This window comes from Carassius auratus, unplaced genomic scaffold (assembly GCF_003368295.1).
Source record: "Carassius auratus strain Wakin unplaced genomic scaffold, ASM336829v1 scaf_tig00015343, whole genome shotgun sequence".
Classification (NCBI taxonomy): domain Eukaryota; kingdom Metazoa; phylum Chordata; class Actinopteri; order Cypriniformes; family Cyprinidae; genus Carassius; species Carassius auratus.
The window spans coordinates 15,237-38,197 of NW_020524578.1; the positions used below are offsets into that span (position 1 = coordinate 15,237).

At 39.2% G+C, this 22,961-nt stretch overlaps 1 protein-coding gene across 1 annotated transcript; it reads left to right on the plus strand.

The window, feature by feature from the left end:
- Window positions 1-19,506: 19,506 nt before the first annotated feature.
- On the plus strand, window positions 19,507-21,088 carry LOC113074672 (cathepsin G-like). Its single transcript, XM_026247540.1, has 5 exons — window positions 19,507-19,598; window positions 19,672-19,822; window positions 19,972-20,110; window positions 20,490-20,741; window positions 20,849-21,088. The coding sequence occupies exons 1-5, from the start codon at window positions 19,538-19,540 to the stop codon at window positions 21,005-21,007; spliced, it is 762 nt and encodes a 253-aa protein (XP_026103325.1). The 5' UTR covers window positions 19,507-19,537; the 3' UTR covers window positions 21,008-21,088.
- The last annotated feature ends 1,873 nt before the right edge of the window (window positions 21,089-22,961 follow it).

The following is a 22,961-nucleotide window of genomic DNA, read 5'->3' on the forward strand; positions in this document are numbered from 1 at the left end:
AACATCATCAAAGTAGTCCATGTGACATCAGAGGGTCCGTTAGAATTTTTTGAAGCATTGAAAATACATTTTGGTCCAAAAATAGCAAAAACTACAACTTTATTCAGCATTGTCTCCTCTTCCAGGTCTGTTGTGAGAGAGTTCAAAACTTCATGTGATGATTGCCCTTGATTCAAGCCTTCGGTTTACCCGCATTACAAAAGATAACATAACATTAGCAAAGAATCAGTTCAGAATCAATCACCAAAAGAATCAGTTTGGTTCAGATGCTCTGTGTGTCAGTCTGCTTCACACTGAATCACACATGCACAGTATCATAAGCTCCTCGGTACTCAAATCAGATGCATCTGACAGAACCGGTTCTTGACTGAGAACACTCAATCTTTTGTTTGTTATCTGGCTCGACTCGGTGTTCATCTGCAGTTCTCTCTTCACAGCAGTTCAGTCAGTGTACTGTTTGAGTAAATTAATTACTCCGGGATATTGGTTTGTTTTAACTGGAGTGTCTGCCACATTAACAAAGTTAACAGCTTAAGTCATTTGTGGATTCATGCATAAAGTTAACAGCTTAAGTCATTTGTGGATTCATGCATATTGGAGATGCGAACCATTTAAAATGGTTCAGTTAAATTTGGTGAACTGGTTCAAAAAGATCCGGTTACATCGAATGATTCGTTCGCGAACCGGATATCACAGACTGCTTGCTTGTGGCAAACAAATCCACTTCCGCCCTCCCGAATCGAACTGAAATCATTTGATCTGATCCTGGGTGAAGCCTCCACTCTCCTTGAGGAATCCTGTTCCTCGAAAGCATGTTCACTCCATGGTTCAGAATACCGGGGATGTGCGCCACTCTTATGGAGAGAAAGTGTCGGTCCGCCCACAACAGTAGACTCGCTGCCTGTTTGAACAGAGCTCTGGAGCACATGCTGCCTTGGTGATGTATGTACGAGACCACAGACATGTTCTCAGTCCGAATCAGTACAAGTTGCCACTCCAATTTCGACCGAAAGACTTGCAGGGCTACCAACACTGCTTCCAATTCCAAACGGTTTATGTGTCACCTTCTCTGTGACTCTGACCACAGAACTGAGGCAGGTACGCTCAGGCGCACTACTCCCCAGCCTGAAGTTGACAAGTTCGTTGAGGAAGGAACTCCTGGGCTGATCTGAGGGGAGATTTCACTCTATTGCTCCCTTCTTGGGCAGACTGAGAACTTCCTGTCTAAGAACAGGAAGGTTTTGGGGGCAAAGTCATTGACAGGACCACGCCATTGAAGCGGGGAGGTCTGTGCTTGAACTGGAGAGAATATCCATGGTGAATTATTCTCAGTATCCAACACCCGGAATAGCCTTCCTAGCATCCATTAAATGACACAGCGGACGCGTTAGCTCTACGGCCACCATATCCACTGATGGATTGTTTTGACCAGGGCCCCACCCCCGCGAGGCTCGAAGCATTGGCCGGAGGGTGGTTCGTGGTGGGCATTGTATGGTGTGGCACTCTTGCGCCCTCGAGAGGCCATTATAATCATGGGTTGTGGCTCTGCGCTGCTCTGAGACAAGGTGACAGTGACTGAGTGACAGTGCTGGGTACAAGAGGAAGAAAAAGCTCTTTTGTTGATTGTATACATGCTTCAATTGTGGAACTCACACAAACAGCATTTAAACACATAGCAATCGTCGCCCGTAGGAACATGGGGACATGATGCATTTGAACATGGCGCTTGGGGGGTTGGGCTTCCCGCGCTCTCTCTCTTCCACTTTATCGGTCCTTCAGGCAGACTGCTAAGTGGCCGAGGATGGGGCGATGGCTCTCTCGCGGCGCGGGCTGCTCAACTGACCCTGACATTTCCTCCCAGGCCCTTATGACTGCTGGTTTCAGTCGAAACCTGAACGGGCAACCTGAACGGACAGGGCACGCCCTGTGGCTGATAAGCCAGGGTTATAGCATCCATAAAGCTTTGTATCCGATCTACGTAGCATCTCAATGCAAAAGATCATCTGTCATATTGATTGATATAAGGCCCCAAATGTTGAGCTTAGTTTTTGTGTTTACATTGTTAATTGGAGGATTCATGAGGTCCTTTGGTTTGTGGGAAAACTGATTTTGGTGTCACATCTTTTGGTGACACACTCATCTCTGTTTTTCACCTGAGCTACCTGAAGTTTCAAAGAAGGTTTCGGCATATCTGCTGTACTGGCGGACCACTCTTAGCTGGGACGTATTGCTTAGCTTCTTTGACAAGCTATCCAACACAGAAAAACTTAAATTGTACCTTTTTGAGGTGGATGAGACGGGATTCCAGCCGATAGATAAACAGGGCAGGCAAGCAGAGCAAAGCAGGCAGCAGGCAGGTAAGTAGGTTGGTAGTAGCAGACAAAGCATGGACTCCAGTAGTCCAACAAACGATTGGTAAGTGGTTGAAAAAATGGTGGTTAAAAAAGGCACAACTTAATATCAAAAATAATGTCCAAATAGTGTTCAATAGTGATTCAATTAATTCAGTATAGATTCTTTAGCGATTCAATAGCAATGTAAAGATCTGTATGCTTAATACGTTCCAACAGCTTCCTATGTTCCTTTTGTTTTAGAAAGGTGAGAGGCGGCCATCTTTATCTTCAAACGTTTTCACCGACTATCAAACTAAAAGTCTCTACCAAATAAAGGACCCTAATCTAACAAAACATACCCATGCTCCAATAGCACAACAAATTAGATTAACCTAAACTCAAAAATGGCTATTACATAGCCGGCGCCTTATAGCCATTGCAGGAAGCAAGCTATAACTAACTGAATGTAATTTTCCAAGGAGCCATATTTTATTCATTTAAACTCATTATGCATTATTCACAAGAATGAGTTCAAAGATTCAGGGTATGCATCTGTGTGACAATGTATGCAAGTGCGCAAGTTCATTCAGATCTCAATCCGTTTTAGATTGCTGACCTTCTACTAGCAAGCAGATCTTACTGATAGGTCTTTCAAGCTGGTTTGTTTTGGTTTGAAGCCGTACACTGCGGACCAAGCCTTTGGAGTCAGGGAAGGCTTCAGTGACTCTTTCCAGCATCCATGATCCTCTTGGTGCCATGCTATCGGCTACTAGCTGACACGAGACCATTTTTGCCATGTTTGCAGAAGAGGGAGATACTCTCGGACCCAGCGTTTCCAAAATAAGTCAGCAATGTACTGGATCTGTCTCCAACAATGTCTGGAACAAACAAACCTGGAGGTAGAACAGTGAAGTGACGTGACATTCAGCCAAGTATGGTGACCCATACTCAGAATTTGTGCTCTGCATTTAACCCATCCGAAGTGGTGCACACACACACACACACACACACACACTGTGAACACACACCCAGAGCAGTGGGCAGCCATTTATGCTGCGGCCCCGGGGAGCAGTTGGGGGTTCAATGCCTTGCTCAAGGGCACCTAAGTCCTAAGTCATGGCATTGAAGGTGGAGAGAGAACTGTACATGCACTCCCCCCACCTACAATTCCTGCCGGCCCGGGACTTGAACTCACAACCTTTCGATTGGGAGTCCGGCTCTCTAACCATTAGGCCACGACTTCCCTACAGGCTGCACCTTAAGCTGCAGTATATGATTAGGCGTTAACGGCTCCAAGTCATTTGGATTATCAGAAACAGTTGTGAGTAGATGGCTATTGAGAATGGCCTCAACCTCACACATTACTGTCTGAAGGCCTTCATCATCCAGATACTGCTGGCTGGTGACTCACCATAACGTCGTTTTGATCATGCGAATCAACATCTCCCATATCCCTCCATAATGGGCACCATGGGGAGGATTAAATGTCGATTTCACTCCCTTTTGGAGCAGACTTTTTTCAATTTGTTGCATGTTCAAAGATTTCAAAGACCCTTTTAGTTCCTTTTCAGTGGCAACAAAGTTTTTTCCATTATCTGACTGCAACTCATACACTGGTCCTCTTCTGGCAATGAAACGTCTGAATGCATGAATGCAAGAGTCAGTATCACTAGGTGCAACCTCCAAGTGTATAGCACGGCTCGTAAGACATGTGAAAATCACGCCATATCGTTTTACAATGCTGCGGCCTCACTTGACTTCTAATGGCCCAAAATAATCAACCCCTACATGCGTGAAGGTCGGAAGGTAAGGGGTCAACCTGTCAACTGGCAAGTCTGCCATTTTTTGTTCACCTGCACTCAACTTGACTCTTCATAAACTACCTTTCTGGCCAGAGTGTTGGCGCAAGGAATCCAAAATCTTTGTTTGAGTTTGGAGAGCATGAAATTTCTTCCACCATGTCCAACTTCTTGATGGATGTGCTGAAGTAAGAGTTTGGAAACGTAATGGTCCTTAGGGAGAACAGCAGGGTGTTCCTGCTCAGTGGGCATTGCCATATTACTCAGACGCCCACAAACCCTTAAGATGCCATTGGCCATCAGAGGATCTAACCTGTATATGGAGCTGTTTCTGTCTACATTTTGCATGCCTTTCTGCAAACAGGCTATTTCTTGTGGGGATCCCAGCCTTTGGCAAAACTGTAAGATTGCGACCTCAGCATCCTCTAGATCACTGATTGATAGAACATATGGACCTGTCCTTTCATGTTTTCCTTTTCTTGTGGTCATGATATATCTGTTTAGATCTTTCTTGCCATTCTTTCATAATTTCAACAGAACAGACTTGAACCTCAGGAACCATGCCACAGCTTTCTTGAGCCTCACCCAAGTTGAGAAGTAATTCATGAGGTAAGTAGTGGCGTCACAGTTTTCCTTCATAGCAGTATTGACAGTGACAACTCCTTTTCTTAATCCAGGGTCATCTTGAGAGAGTATGGGTTCAGAAGGAAGCTCTGGCCAGCGATGAGATGGTTCCTTCAGAAATTCTGGGCCACTGATCAATGTTGTTCTTTTCATGAATGTGTTGACGTAGTCCTCGGGAGGCGTAATCAGCGGGATTGAGTTTTGTGCCTATATACTTCCATTGGGAGACATCTAACGCACTAATGAAGACATTTACACAGTTTGCCACAAAGGTTAGGAATCTTAATAATGGAAGCTTTCATTCTGGATGTACCTTAGAACAGTCATGCTATCTGTCCAAAACAGATACCTTTCCAATTCCATATGCAACTCCTCAGATAGCATCTTATCCATTTGTACGGCCAAAACTGCAGCAGTGAGCTCCATTCGTGGTGTGGTCATCAGTTTTAAGGGAGCAACTCGGGCCTTTCCCAATATAAAGGTGATGGGGACCTTGTTGCTGCTAGTCAACCTAAGATACGTAACTGTTCCGTACACAAGGTCACTCGCATCACAGAAGTGGTGCATCTGTGCTGTTTTGACCTCTCCAAAGTTGTTTGGTACAAGACATTGTTTGACGTTGAAGTCCCTCCCTCTTGGAAGATCTTGCCACCATTGCTTCCAGGCTTGAGCATGGACCTCTGGCAATTCTTCATCCCATACAATGTTCTGCTTGCATAACTCTTGCAAGATGTGTTTTGCTGGAAAGGTGAGAGGAGCAATGAATCCAAGTGGGTCATATATAGAACTGACCATGGACAGAATCCCACATCTGGTGCATGGACGCTCCTTTATGGTCACCTGGAATGTGAAAGTGTCTTCCTTAACACACCATTGCACACCGAGAGCTTTTTCAACTGGCAAATCTTCTATGTCAAGGTCAAGATTCTTTATGTCCTTGGCCCTCTCAGGCTCTGGAATAGAGACCAATACAGCTCTGTTGTTACTAATCCATTTGGTCAACTTAAAGCCTCCAGTTGCACAGAGTGATTTCAGCTCTTTACAAAGTCTAATGGCATGGCCCTCTGTGTCCACCGCCTTTAACAAATCATCCACATAGAAGTTGTTCTTGACTGTGCTAGTTGCATCAGCTAAGAAGCACCCCTTGTTATCCTCAGCTGTCCTCTTTAAAGCATAACTTGCACAGCTAGCTAATGATGTTGCGCCAAAAAGATGTATGATCATCCTGTACTCTTTCAGTGGCTGACTAACGTCCCCATTTGGCCACCAAAGGAAGCGCAAGAAGTTCACATGATGAGATGGGACCTTTACTTGATGGTACATTTTCTCCACGTCAGCCATGATAGCGATGTTGTCAAGACGAAAACGGACCAAGACCCCAATTAAGCTGTTTGTAAGATTAGGACCTTGAATGAGTTCGGTGTTCAGTGAGGCACCCTGGAAAGCTGCAGAGCAGTCAAATACCACACGCAAGCTCCCCTTCTTTTGGTGAAACACACCATGGTGCGGAATGTACCAAACTTTTCCATTTTCCTGCATCAACTGGTCTTGGGGTACAAGTTCAGCATGTCCACATGATAGGACCATTTCAACAAATGCCCTTTTCTTTTTTCTTTTTAAAGACAATGCTCATTGCTCTGCCATGAGACAGTTGTTTGGCATCACAGGATTATCCTTCTTGAATGGCAAAGGCAATTGATAATGTCCATCCAAAATTTTAACAGAGCTGTCCATTATCTGCATGAATTTGTGGTCTTCTACCAACATTTGTTTCTTCTCCTCAAAACTCTTTTCTGGGTAATCATGGTTGTATTGCTAAATCAAAAGGTCACTCAGGTTATCAACAGAAATCTGATGTGCATGAACCTTGCTTGTTGATGCATGCATCCTCATTGTGGAGAAGTCCATCATTCACCACCAAACCTAGCAGTGTTTTAACAGCAAAGGGTCCATTACCCTGGCTATTGATAATTCTCCAAGGTTCCATCAATTTGGGTGCATTAATCCCAATCAGAAGGTCAATCCCAGCATTAATTTTGGGAATATCAAAATTAGATCAGAAAACGTGGCTCTTGCTCCTGTTCGTTCCCTGATGTCAAAGGCACGTGATCTCCATTTTTGTTTCACTTTGCACTGTAAAAAGTAATACCTAGATCAAACTTATAAAAAGTGAGGCAAGTGGCTGCATTGGATGTTTTAAGTTGAGTCAACTTGCAGCCTTTTTCAAGTATAATAAACTCTGTAAAATTACTTAATTCAAACACAACAAAATCAAGTTGAGTTAACTAATAAGTGCTATATTAGTCAGTTAGATAAACCTAATTTTCTTGGTATATGTAACGTATTTATGTGTGGCTACAAGTAACCTGTACTCATTTTAGTTAGGTTTTATGAACTTTATGCTCATACTAAATTTAACCTAATCAAGTGTGAATAAACATTTTAATTAAGTCCTGGCTATTACCTCAGAAAATACATCTAAATGTCTATATTCTAAGCAGTACAGTAAATCACTTTACATAAACAGACTTTATCAATAACAATTACAAATTCAATTGAAGAAGAAAAAGATGGGAAGACAGATTAAAGACAATAACATTTATTCAATGTCGACTAGTGTCACTTTTAACAGTGCCTACAAAACATACAAAAGTATGCATAGGGTCCAATCCCACAAAGAGCCTGTGATATATCTCAGAAGTATACACCAGATTTGAGTGATATTAGAGGTTGTGGGCATAGACAAGTCCAAACAGGAGGTTTTCTACAGGTTTGGCACACCTCTGACAATGGGCTGTCCTTCTACTGTGATAATCCCAATCGTGTTTGGCTGATGGCACGTGTATATTTTCAGTGGGGAACTGCCAAGCTCAGCGTGCACCTCTGTTTCATCATGACTCTATTGAGGAGACAAAAAAGAATCAAGAGTTTGGTCAGACAAACAGGTATTGAGATGAATATAGCAGACTGGTAGAAGACAGATACGACACAAAGTCAAAGTTGTACTTTTTAGTTGCTTAAGGTGATGGATACTAGATGGATACTTTGACTAGAGCATGTGACCAGAGTGAAGTCTACCATGACAATGTCATAGAATGTTGGTACTATACTATCATGATCTACTGTAGCATGAGTGTTGTCTTTTCTGGTTCAAAGGATACATTACAATAAAACAATGCAATTTTCCTTGCCTGTACCTTATTGGTCATCACATTACTGTATTAAATATATTTCAAGAACAAAGTAATTACCCCATATCATCACAATAGTAATAACATACAGACAGAAATTAGAGAAGTAGCTTTAAGCCCAGTACATACATGGTGGACACTGATGAGGTCTTCCTTTCCCTCCCATATGTACTCAATCAGGCATCTCAGTACCACTTCTCTCCTTTTCTCCACATAGCCAGACAGATCCTGTCAACAAGTAAAATCTGATCAAAATTCACTGCCTGATGACAGTATTACAAATTAGAGAACCTCTGTATTTCAACCATGCAACTGATGTAAAAGGTTGTACTATACATACACCACTACCACTGTACTGTAAAAGATCTCACACTATCACCAGCATCTCACAAAATTGAGATTTAACTGACCATGTAGGCTGTATTTATCAGTATGAATCAAGCTTCTATTAGTGCAGTAGTAGGAGGCAGAAAGGTGATCATATCTGCCTTCTATTGGTGGTTGGTACATAAAACCTAATTCAGAAATGTAATTGTATGGAGCCAACACTATTGTTTGCAATTTTACCTATGTTTTACTTACCTGGGAATAATTATAGCTTTAACTGTATCTATTCTGAAGTTTTTCTTACCTGTATCTGAAGACCCCGGGTAACAAAAACGCTTGGTTACCTAAAGACCAGAAAAAAATATGCATGTTAGAATAAGTTTAAAAACCAGTGGTAAATGTAAAATATTTAAGTAACAGGTTAAAAATAGTTTTATGGTTTTGAGCCAGTGCTATCAAATGCTCTTACAACTCTGCTGCTGATAACACGAGGAACCCACGACAGCTGCATGCCCCACCGGAGACTGTGTTATTAAGATGAAATTAAATAAGTCAAGTCACCTTTATTTACAGTACACAGCACTTTGAAATATATATATATATATATATATATATATATATATATATATATATATATATATATATATATATATATATATAAAGTCTTCTTTGTTGCCTTTTTCTCAATCACACTTTAGAAAACATTATATATCACCTGAAAACATAAAATCTCAAAATTCATCCTTTGAAACCCATTTTAAATTCATCTACCATGAAAATTGTACATCAAAATCATGTTACAAAATGTTTTCAGTCGTGAATTATTGGTTTGGATCATGCACTTTCAAGTCTATGTTCAAAAATGTGAATGGCAGTTAACAGGGTAAGTTAGCGCTAACTAACGATTAAAAGTGATATTATTGGTAAAATTAAAGCCAAAGTAGTCTTAAAACATAATAGGCACTACTAAAGCACTTGTTTAATTTCATATTAACAACACAGCTTAACTGCTGTTGTCTTCTGATCATTGTATACAAGACTTCACTGCTTAGCACTGTGTAGCCAACTTAGCTTGCCATGTGTGCAGGATAGCTAGCTATACAGTACAATTTGCAAACCTTACTTTAGCTTCCTAGTTGAGTGAACGATTTTGCGTGACTTTACATCACCAATAAATTGCCAAAACTTGCACATCTTACCGTGTTAATCAGTCTGTGAAATTTAGATCCGCTGCAGCTTTCAAACAGTTGAAGTGCCGAGGAAGCATCTGCCTTGGAAAGTCCCCGCCAGTAAAAAAGGGATAAATCCAACTTAATTTTTATGTGTTTTTTATTTCAAATATTTAAGTTTGATGAACACACATGCCACATCGACAGCTGCTCAAATAAATTGTGTATTTCAACTCACTTTTATAACATTTCTTGTACACAACAAACTCATACAAAAAGCTACCCAAATAAATTGCTATTGTTTTACTTAAAATATATTGTTATGTAAAAAGTGATATATTTTAAGTAAAGAGGAAGTATATTTATACTTTTTAGTATAAAACAAATAAAATAAACTAGATTACAACTATTTAAAATATATAAAACCTACTGTGTGGGTGTAGCACTTTTTACAGTGTGTAAGGCACCTTGGAGATTAAAAGCCTCAGGTTTAATGGAAGGTTCAGCTCATCCATGTACCTTAAGGTACGCATTACATTACAGCATCCACAGAGGAAAAGAGCATAACTGTACAGATCTTCTCCATTGTCTGATTGGATATTATTCCAATTTAAGTCTTTATCCAAATAAGCATTAGTAATTTTAAATTCATCTCCAAAATGAAGTTCCAATAGCCGTTTTGCCTCTGCATATCCTCTATCTGCATCCATATGAAGACAACTTCTGACCAGTTCCTTAGGTTGGCCAGAGGTGTATTGCTCAAGGTAATACAGTCTGTCTTGGCTATTGCTGGTGTTTTTCTCAATACATTGTTCAAATGCCTGGATAAATGGTCTGAAGTTCAGAGGTTCACCGCTAAACATGGGTAGATGCCTAGTTGGAAGTAATGTCATTTTCTGTTGCTGAACAATAAGATCAGCAACAGCACCCAGGTTACTGGTATCTGAGCTTAAAGGCGCATGTGGAAAGGAAGTACCTGCAGCTGCTTGACTGGTCGGATTCATTTGTAAGGTCTGATCAAGCCTTTGTGACCTCCGTGGTCTTGTATCCTGTGTTAAAACCTTTTGCAATGGTGTTTTGGGAACAGAAGAAATTCTTGCGTATTCCACTGGTGAGGGTTCTGAATGAACATGTTCCTTGGTTCTGTCATAATTGCTCTCCAGATACGCATTCATGCAATTTCCTGGCAACTCTGAAACTTCTGTCGGTATGATTTTAGAGTTCATAGATTCAGCATCAATGCTATGTAACACTCACAATTTTGCATTAGCTGCAGCCAACTCTGTTTCAAGTTCAACTCTTTCCATTGCATTTTGCACTTTAATTTTTAATTTTTTCGAATTTTTTGAATTTTCAAAAAAAAATTAACACTCCGAGTTGCCAGTTGTTGGAAAACAAATCATACTGAAGCCATGGACGCCAGCAAATGACTGGGTCAGATAACAGATTCTGCCTGACCTAAGAAGCTTTGTGACAAGGTTTATTAAAACATGGATAAATCAACTAAGACTCGACACTTTCTGTTGTCACCCTGATAGCACACATTCAGTACATCACAGATATGTCTATTTGACGTCTGCATTTATATTTGTGAGAAATAATATTTTGAATTTGGACTGCAGTACCAAGTTTCAACTGCTAGCTATCAATATTACATAAAGCAACTCATGGGAAAGTAACCCAGCTAACACAGGTACGTCTGTTAAAGATTGCTTAATCTGGAAAGCATCTGCTGTGTACAAACATCTGCTAGATGTCATTAAGATGTCAGTTTTACATCCATGATTGTGGCCTCAAGATCTTATGCTGATACTATGTTTGTCAGTCTTAAAAATAAAATGCTAATAATCAAAGGTTGCTGTGGTCATGCAGATTTGTTTACGCATAAACTCATGGCCATGATGATGTTTGCTCAACATAAGAAGTTGTAGTGTCAAGAAAAAGACGTTGTTCCCTCAGCATTGGATCTTGAGGCCATGTCTTTTCATGTTCTTACGATATTTTTTGGCCACGATAAAACGGAAGGTCAACAAAAGTGAGGCAAACAAAACACATACTTTCCCAGTCACCATAACATTCAAGAGAATGAGGAACATGTTTTTTGTGGCTTCAAGCTGCAAGCCAGTTACATCATACATGGTGGAAACTTCTAGCAAGACTACAAACATAGGACCTTCAGTTTCACAAGACAGTTGTGGCCAACAGCTCAGATTTGGTTTTAGAAGAATTTATATGAATTGCTATTTTACTACACCTAACAACTTAAACATTGTGAAACTGCTCTGCTTTGGCAACACAAACCAATTATTATTATTATTATTTTTTTAGACATTACACATGCACTGCAACAATACAGTATCTCATATGTCATACATGAGAATCATGACTTGATTCTCTATATGACGATATAACATTCTGACGGTTTTTGTTGGTGCTCCTGACTTAAGCAATAGTTAGATTTTGGATCGCATCAGGGTGATGAATGTCCTATTTAGAATGACATAATGCTTTTGATGGTAACCAATTGTGATCATATTACTTGTTCAAACAATATCTGGTCAGGAAACAGATTTTAATTACATTCTGTATGTCTTTTTGAAATGTCTTGCTAAAAATACAATACAATACAATACAATACAACACAATTACTTTCGGACCAATGGTAAATAACAAGTGCCTCTTTGAGTCTATTTCCTACATTATTTATTGAAGTTTTTGCTCATTGTAGCAACAAAAAAATATCCAAAACCTCAGAAAATATCAAAAAACATAATTGGGAAAGTTATTGTGGTTGTTATTTAAAACCATCAAAAATCAAAAGTGCAGGAAATATACTTTAAGAGGCACATTAAAACATTTTTAATTCACCTTGGCTTTTGGAGATGGAGGAAGCTGTGACGTATAAAAATAACATTCAACAAATATTAATGCGTGAACTGGTTTCAGAAAAATTAAAAAATGATGACAGCATGTGACTGACGTATTGATCTGATTCCTAACAGGGAGATTCAGGAGGTCCTTTCTTTTTTGGAGACAATAAAGTTGGTTTCACATCTTTTGGTGACCCTGATCTCTGTTATCCACCAGAGCTGCCTGAAGTGTTTACTAAGATTTCAGCATATCTTCAATGGATAAAAAGCATAATTGGAAATGTCAATTCATTCTTGCAGATGAAATGGGGTGATTTTATTTCGTAATCGATTACCCCCAAAATCTTATTTTAATAAACATAACATCCAATGATATACTGTCTAGAGATTTTATTTTTTTTTAATCAGAAATGGTATTTTAAACCAGATATGAAACTCCAGACAGATTGTTTGGTATTTGAACACAGTCATTATAAAGATTTACAGAATGCTACTGAAAATAAATGCAAAATTACATAGCTGTAATCAGCCTTGCACCACAAGAGTACATTACATAAAAAAAATACAATTATATAAAAAATACAAAACCTATTTTAAATTGTAACAGTATTTCACATTAACAATTTTTTAATTTATTTTTGAAAAATAAATGAATAAATGTACCAACCACAAAGAACCATTTAGGTCTGTATACACTATAAACAAATGCAAAAACTCATTAAATAAATAAATGTTTGTAGGAAATAAGAACAAAACACATTTTTTTTGCAGTTTGCAGTGAGGATTGCAATTGGTGGGAAAGTTGCTATTTTACACATCACTAGGATCACAGAATATTTCTTGCTGAGCTCATTTTATCGTTTACTCATTTTAGCATATTCTACAAAAAAAGTTCTGCTAGAAAGCTGATAAAAATCTTTTTCCTGTAGACATCATGTGCTTACCACATGTGTTAGTTTGGAATTCTGATATAGATTTTCTGCCAGACATGTTGTTTTTAATATAATCATTGAGGTATGTTAATTTTCTTCAGCAAATTAAAAAAAAAAACTCTTGCTTTGATCACAGGTGAGCATTTTAGATTTTATTTACTGTTTTTACCCCTGGGCAGAGAGTTGTGGCAGGAGATTATGAGCTCAGCTGCAGTTCTAGTTGCATGACTCTTACTATCCAACCACATCCACCCTAGCGATGTTGAAATTTCTCAGAGCAAACTAACTTTTAATATCATTAAAATTTGTAAAAAAATTATTTAGAATCAGCTAAATAATTGTGAAGATTATTTAGTTTGACAGTTTGTATAAATACATTTAGAATATAAAGGATTTATACAGATGTTTGCATTTCTAAAGCTTTGCCAACCAACAAAGGCCTACTTAAATCTCAAGTGAAGGGAAATTACCTAAAAATAAGTTGCATATATGCTCTGATCAAATAAATAGTTAGCAAACCTGCTGTTCAGTACTATTACATATTTCTGTTATATTTTGTAATAGTCACACAAAATAATAAAGTCAACTGGATATCCATACTAATGAAAGAAGAGATTTAAGTGCATTCTGTCTGCTACGTTGCAGGCTGGGGAAGGCTTGAAACTAATGGTTCCCTCTACACTGTGCAGGGAGCTGGCCGTTTCCTTCGGTTCACCCCCTCGAGACCAGATTTCAATTGCTGCATCAGAGGGCGAGCTTTCTCTTATCGGGGATGATGACCTGGCAGCATTGCCCCCTTCAGGTGTGACAGCATTGTCCGAGACAAACCCAGAGATGATGGCTATGCTTTCCCAGGCCACCGAGAATGTCATGCTTGTGTGGAATCCTCCACCTTGTAGTTCCTCTGATGTCATCATCCTCATTGGTGGAACCGCTTTGGGGTACACAGGCATTCCCTCGGTGTCCAACAGCCACTTCCACTTTGCGGGCTGACCCATTTCTCCCCTAACGGGCCTGTAGGTATTTGTATTATAGGTATTAACATCCTCCTGGAAACAGGGATACCGTGGTGCCAAACACCCTCACAAAAGAACAAAGCCGTCGTGTTTACATCTGTGATGACAAGCACTCAAAAGGATCAACTAAACGCTGGATTTTCAAAAGTATGTGAAATATTTAAATATAAAGTTTGCGGCATAGAATATTTAAAATATGTCCAAGAGTTTTACAGAGTGGTCTGTTATTGTGGTGACATTTCCACGCCTCGAAACATGACAATAAACAAAATGAACTGTGATTCGTTGTTTGACATGTCGATCAAACAGCCTCAAGGGCAGGCCTTGGCCAATGAAAGCTGCCATGAATTACAAACCTTCAGTCTGGAGGTCTGGCTATGTGAGACTACTTCAATAACATCAGGCCAAAGCCATGAGAGACCTACCCAACGATTCTACGTGAACTGTGTACTGTGACGGACATCATGCTTTGAATGACGAAGATGACTGTACAGTCTCTAGATCATGCAATGTCCATGCTAGTGGTCCAGGAACGCCATCTGCTGTGTCTGGCCAACATGAAGGAGCATGATTAGATGCAGTTCCTGAACCCTCCCATGTCACACCCAGACTTTTTCCTGCTGTCGAGAGATTTGCCAAGCAGTTCTCGGTGGCACAGAAGTAGACTGGGGCATTCAAACACATCCTATGCAAGAGGAAACCTGCTGCTTTCACCGCACCTGCAGCCCCTCAGCCTGCTTATCACCGTGGGTGCCCCCCGTTGCTGCCTCCAGCCGATATAAGGTTGGGGTTTTACAGCCCTCACTTCATTGTGCCCATGAAAAACAGTGGGATACGACTGATCTTAGATCTGTGAGTTCTGATCCATGCGCTTCAGAAGCTGCTGTTCAAGATGTTGATGCAGAAATGCATTTTCGAGTGCATCTGTTCCCAAGATTGGTTTGCAGTGATCGACCTGAAGGAAGCATACTTTCATGTCTCGAGGCAATTCACACCCATTATTTCAGAGGCTCCAGGGGCCATTCCACTCGGTCTGCTCCATATGGGACCACTTCAGCACTGGATCCATGGTCAAGTGGTCACCGGGTTCAGATTACACCGGCCTGCTACAGAACTTTAAGCACGTGGTCAGATCCCTAAAATCTTTGGGCAGGAGTACCCCTGACAAAAGTATACAGGCATGCTGTGGTATTCACAGATGCCTCGGCCACCGAGTGAGTTGCCACGTACAACAGGAATGCAGTGTCAGGTATTTGGATGGGTGCACAACTGCAATGACATATCAATTACCTCATATATGACCTTTGAGTATATCAACTGGCAAGGCGGTTTATGCTCCCGTTGCATTCCGCAATTCGTTCGCCACCTCCTCTTGTGGAGTCAGAAGCATCTGAGCTCCCTTCTGCCATCCACATCCCAGGAGTGTTCCATCAGGCTACTGATGAGCTGTCTCGAGCAGCACTTCCAGGAGAGTGGATACTCCACCCCCAGGTGATTCAAATGATCTGGGGATGGTTTGGAGTTGCTCAGGTAAACCTGTTTGCATCTCCAGAAACCACTTACTTCCAGTGGTTCTACTCCCTAACCGAGGCAAAGCTCGGCACGGACTCACTGGCACACAGCTGGTCAGAGGGAAAGTGCAAATAATTAATTAATAAAATTCCCCAAGTGAGCCTGCTTACACAGACACTGTGCAAGATCAGAGAGGACAAGGAGCAGGTCTTGTTAATGGCTTCAGATTGACCCAACAGTACCTGGTTCCCAGAACTCATACTCCCCTCTCGAAAGCCCCTCCCTGGCCAATTCCTCTGAAGAATGATCTGCTTTCTCTGTGGAACTACAGACCGACTCTCTAACCATTAGGCCATGACTTTCCATCAGCCCCCAGGATGATGCAACATATGATAGTGGATGCCATCACTTTGGCAAATAGTAAAAATTCACAGTTTTACAGATTAGATTATGAAATGTTCATATGAAGCTTTGGTAGATTTGTGGCTTTAGCTACACTAAAATTTTTTTATACATTTAAAAAATATGTTTTTAATATTTTTATTCTAGTTTTTATGTTTGAGCTTCTTTATCTCTATTATCATAAAAGTCTGAGTGATCCTGAACAGTAAACTTTGAAGTGACAGCTTTGTGAACAAATGTTGATTATGAATCTAGTCAGAAAGAATCATGAGCAGAAACATTTTTATTTTGGGTATATAATTTCTGTCTCCCATGCCAAAAAATGGGGGGTGACTGGTAAGGGGTTAATGTCATAGATATGTTAGAATGCATCTAATTTTTGCTTCTGTGGCAGTGCATTGATGCATTAGTTCAATTGAACTTTACTCCAAATATATGAACCAATATTAGTGTTAAACTGTTTGACTTTAAATCTACTATTGATTTTCACTGTTGACTGATTTTGCAGAACATTTATATGCAGATGCGACAAATATGTCACAGGACATGCAATATTAGTTTATCACTATGTTTGAAAGTATATTTTTTTCTGATTATTGATTCCATAGGCTCTCTCTCAAGCACCTGCATGGTTTAAAACACCAAATAGTTATGCTATGACAAGTACAGAGAGTCTCTCTCTTGCTCCACCCATGCATGATAATTTTGTGTATCGCGATCTCACGGTCTAACGATATGATGATTTGAAAAATGAATATATCGCCTAACACTATTGTTAATAGCAGATGTTCATCACTAATATCCAATGGTCTTTAATTAGTCACTTAATTGTCTCATTAACTTTAACTCTTTGAGTACTTGGGATTTGACTTGAGACTTGCTTGTGACTTGAAAGGAATGACTTGGTTGCACCTCTGGTGAAATGAGCTTGCTAAGTTTATGGGTGGAATAAACATATGGCAGTACTTTTACTTTCATACCACTGGACTTTCCACCTCTGCTTGCAGGTCACTAGAATGTTATTAGCATGATTAGCAAACCAATATCATGCCATGAAAAAGTTTCTTGCATGTTGATAACATTATTAGCAAGTGACTATCATGTCACTAGCATGTGTCCAGCATGATTAAGTAATAGCATGTTCCTAGCATGATTAACAAGTGATTAGCATTTTGCTAGCATAGTTAGCATGTGACTAGCATGTTGATAGCATGACTAACAAGTCACTAAGATGTCGTTAACATGATAAGCCAGTTACTAACATGTTGTTAATTCGTTTCGAGCATGTTATTAACATTAGCAAGTGACTAGCATGTTGTTAGCATGACTAGCATGTCATTAGCATGATTAGCAAGTTACTGGCTTTTCGCTAACATGTTTCCAGCATGATTAACAAGTGACTAGTATGTTGTTAAAATGATTAACAAGTGACTGACATTTTATTAGCATGATTAGCAAGTAACTAACATGCTGTTTACATGTTTCAAGCATGTTGTTAACATTATTAGCAAGTGACTAGAATATTGTTAGGACATATCCAACATGATTAGCAAGTAGCTAACATGACTGACAAGTGACTAACATGTTGTTAGCCTTATAAGCAAGCAGCTAACATGTAATTAACATGATTAACAAGTCACTCGCATGTCGTTAACAAGTTTCTTGCATTTTGCTAACATTATTAGCAAATGACTACTTTGACACTAGCATGTTTTCAGCATGATTAGCAAGTGACTACCATGTTCCTAGCATGACTACCAAGTGACTGGCATGTCATTAGCAAGATTTTCAAGTAATTATCATGTCACTAGCATATTGCTAACATGATTAACATGTTAGTAGAATGTTGTTAGCATTTTTCTGTGTTTATCCATCTTAAACCATCTAAAACCAGTTGATTCAGTAAAAAAATAAAATAATATATATATATATATATATATATATATATATATATATATATATATATATATATATATATATATAAATAAAAAAATAAATAAAAATGCTAAAAACAACATTACATGCTAAAACAGTGGCCAAAACCACTTTAAAACCAGTTTGGGAGACCAGCCAAAGCAACTAATCAGCTTAGGCTGGTTTTAGCTGTATTTTCAGTAGGGAGTTTTGAAGTTTTGCTATGGAAGTAGACAGCTTAAATACACCATAAGTCTTATTGTATAAAAGTTTTCACCCCTCTTCAATGAAAGTCTATGAGATTTTAGGTGGTCTAAATAGTCTGGTTTACGAAAACCATAAGCCGGATCAGATAGAAAAGATATAGCAACCCAAGTCAGACCAGTCTGAAGTTTTGGCCCGAGTCTGGTGGTTGTAGCTTTAAAAAAACATTTTAAAATTAGGTCTCAGTAGAAGAAGTTTAAATCAGATTTCAGTAAATTGGCTTTTTCAAGCCACATTAGCCTTTGGCAAGCACCACTAATAATAATAAAATTAAATTAAGGGGAAGTCGCGGCCTAATGGTTAGAGAGTTTGACTCCTAACCCTAAGGTTGTGGGTTTGAGTCTTAAGTCGGCAATACCAGGACTGAGGTGCCCTTAAACAAGACACTGAACCCCCAGCAGCATAAATGGCTGCCCACAGCTCCAGGTGTGTGTTCACTGCTGGGTCGGTGCACTTTGGCTGGGTTAAATGATGAATCATGTCACGTATGTCACGTGGCTTTGTCAAGCAAATTTAATAATATGAGTATGTGCAATGGTAAAGCCAATATGTATACAGGTCGTGTGCTGCCTTCAACCAATCAAAGACACTAATGCCCCAAATATGAAAATAAGAATGTTAACCTGGGGTTAAGGAATGTTCAGTTTGAAATGCCAGCTTATTAAACCAGAACTAATTGTTAACTCCATGCAAATTGTGAAAAGAGTGAAACGTGAAGCAAGAAAACCCAGGATTGCAATTTAGAGTGGCCATTTTTAAATATGTGAGTAAATAAATAAATATTAGAAGAGTGGCTCATCTCCTGCCTTCATAATGTCTTTTTGAGAGCTGCAAATCTTTTGAAATCTTTCAAGTCAATTTGTGAATACAATTTATACATGAATAAATTGTTACATGTTTAGGTCTTATTAAAAGCCAATTTTGATGAACTTCACATTATCTCATCGCCTTCTATTTTATCTTTGAGTTTTAAGGTACAAAGCAAATTAGTTATTTTTTTCATGCTCGTAGTACATGCTTAATTCTTAAATCCTATTTCTCAAATTTGAGGCCACAAGGATTGACAAGAACAATGCTTACTCATGCCACAAGTTTTTTTTTTAGGTCTGGCAGCTCAATGTCTCCGCCTCCTTCAAACTATATTTATACAGTGTTTTGTCAGTGAGAGCTCACTGATTGTCTTCATGATGACCATCATCTCTCTGCTCCTGCTGGCCTCTCTGCTGCCACACCTGACCTTCACTGGTGAGACTGACCAAAGTACTGAATTGATTAATCTGCGCAAAATTAGAACTAAATAGCACTCTCTTGTTCCCAGCTGATGTGGATGTGGGAATAGTGAATGGCAGGGAAGCAAAACCCCACTCCAGACCTTACATGGTTTCTATTCAATTTTTTGGACATCACATCTGTGGCGGATCCCTCATTTCTAATCAGTGGGTCTTGACTGCTGCACATTGTTGGAACAGGTAAAAGTTCTGATTACTTTGAACTGAAACATTAAGTTAAAATCAAGTTTGACGGACAACATTTGTAGTCCAACGATACAATGTCTTATATGTCATAAATGAGCATCATGACTTCATAAATAAATGTTTACAATACATTCTTTCAACAGACATATGACTTTGACGGTTGTTGTTGGTGCTCATGACTTAAGAAATAGTATGAGTTTGAACCGCATCAGTGTAAAGAACTACATCCCGCATCCAGACTACTTAATCTGTACTTTGCAGAATGACATCATGCTTTTGATGGTAACCAACTGTGCTCATATTACTTGTTCAGACAATATCTGGTCAGGAAACAGATTTTGAATAACATTCTGTATGACTTTCTTTTGAAATTTCTTGTTAAAAAATAGAAGGGACTTACTTTCTAACCTATTGAAAATAACTTTGAGTATTTTCCCTGCATGTCCAAAACCTTAGAAAAAAAAAAACAACATAATTTGTTTGAGGTTGTTATATAAAACAGTCAAAAATCTAATGTGCAAGAAATATACTTTAAGAGGAACATTTTTTTTTTTAATTCACTTTGGCCTTTGGGGCTTCTGTCCTAACCACAAGTACAGCAATAAAATCAGCCTTAAAAAAGATTATGTTTATTACTAATGGTTGTGCTTTTGAATTGCAGCTACAAAGAAAAGTCAGACTAAACAAAAATGTTGGACTGATACCATTGCCAAAGGACAGCAAAGACGTCAGTGTGGATACTCCCTGTAGTGTTGCGGGCTGGGGAAGACTGTGGACTACTGGCTTAGGGAGCGATCGTCTAATGGAGGTAAACGTGACTGCACTAAATCACGAAGAGTGTCAAAGTAAATGGGGACCCATCTACTCGGCCTTACAGATGGTCTGTGCATATGGCGGTGGCGGATCCTGCAAAGTATGTACAAAAATTAATAAATACATTTCCATTAAAAAATTCACAGACTTTATGATAATGTATGAACTGATTTTCCTAGTGATGTGCTGATCTGTGTTTCTTAACAGGGAGATTCAGGAGGTCCTTTGGTTTGTGGAGACACTGCAGTTGGTGTCACATCTTTTGGTGACTCTAAACTCTGTAATTCAGCTGAGCGTCCTAATGTGTATACTAAGATTGCAGCATATCTTCCATGGATCTACCAAAACATTAAAAAAGTTAAATAACTTCAAAACAAAAAAAGAAGAAATGTTTTTTTTTTCTTGAATTCTTCCATTAACCTTCTTTCAATAAACATATCGCATCAATCGGTCATAGTGTCCTCATTGTCACCACAGATAATTAACAATATTACATGGGAAAACCAAAAATAAAACAAAATAAAATAACAAGAAGCCTGGAAAAGCCTCTAGGATTTGATTTGTCACATAAAATCTAACAACATTTGTAACACATTCATAATTAAAATAAATTACAATAAAATAAAGGAGGAAGCTAATTAGTTGACCTTTCTTAAAGAAAAAAAAAATGTTTCCCAGTAAAAGTAAAATAAAAACACTTTTTTAGTTTTAACAAATTCATGTTAAGTTAAATATACCGGGTGTCTATTCCAAAAAACTAATTTCAGTTGAGCTAACTAATGTAACATTTTCTTCAGCTATGTATCAATCTGATGATGCAAGCTGATTTATGTGTTAAAACCAAGCAAACTGATAGCATTAACAGAACAAAGTAAGTGTTTCTCCAGTTGAGTAAGTGCTACAGTTATCCTGCTCACATGCATGTGCTAACATAACCAGAGAGATCACCACGGTATCAATAACTGCAATTACTGCAATAAAGCACTGAACAGTCTTAACGTTTCTAGACCAATCTTCAACCAAACCACAGGCTCTGCTCTCCATCACAATGCTAACACCCTCAAAATGCAGCAATAACAGAGACCCTTTTAAAACCAAACATAACAACATTAATTGTGAGAGATTCCTTTCTTTTCCCTGTTGTACTGTATTCTCCATAAGTCTAATGAATGTTTCCCTGACTTCTGTATCTGTATCTGTTTGCTGTCTACTTTTTATTCAATACTATGGAGCATCCTAAAGCCATCACTTAGTTCATTTCAGTCAGCACTATTTTGGCCTTCCCAGTGCTAAAATTGTAATGGGCCCTCTTTTCATTGTTTAAATGCTTATCTGAATGTAAAATTAAAATTTAATTAAATGTAAATATGATAATACTAGTTAGTCTTTAAGCTCCCTTTTCAGAAACATGTGGTTCACAATCTCTTATGGGTTACAGAAATGGCAAAAGTTGCAGTATACATGGAGTAAAAACTTGACATTTATTTAAGGTAAAGGGTAATGACCTGGGCCCGGTTCCCCAAAACGTTCGTATCGCTAAGTAGTTCTTAACCTATTCCTTAACCTCTCTATTAACGGCTAAGATCTAAATGGCTAAGATCTATAAATGCGTAAGCATGGTGGTGTCCAATAAGCGACCAACTTTGTCAGCAATCCAACGTGTCCTTAATTGAATCAAAGACGGAGCCGGACGCAGAGCCGTTTAGTCCATGTCAAATTTTTTATTCGGCAAAACTTAAGCCCTTTTGACATTTTGCCTGACGTGGCTATATTAAAAAAGATTTTGCCTCACAAAACAACTCATTATGGAGATGCTGGACCTTCTCACACCTGCGCTTGCCAGGCTAACGCGGAGTCATTTTGCTTTAAGCCCTGAAGTCCAGCTGCTTGCAGCACTAAGGTTTTTTGCTACAGAGAGCTTCATCGAGGTCGTGAGAGAGGGCTACGACCTAAGCAAGACCTCGGTGTGGAGCTGCGTCCACACTGCCAATGCCCTTCAGCGCCATGCCGGGGATTACGTCTGGCTGCCAGCAACACATCAGGAGATCCAGGAGGTGCAGCAGGGCTGTCATGCCATTGTTGGCATCCCCAGAGACTTGGTCCTGGTGGATGGCGCACTTATCCCTATCGCCAATCCATCAGTGATTGATCAGGTGTACATATCGCGAAATGATACGTGGCCATAAACATTAGGTTAACATAGGTTATAGTGGACCATAGGGGTGTGATCTCAAAAACTCCGACCTGGTGGCAAGGTCCAACAAAAATTCAAGTTCCTCTAACGAGAAGCTTGGTGCCCTTTTTTTTGTTTTACGTTGCT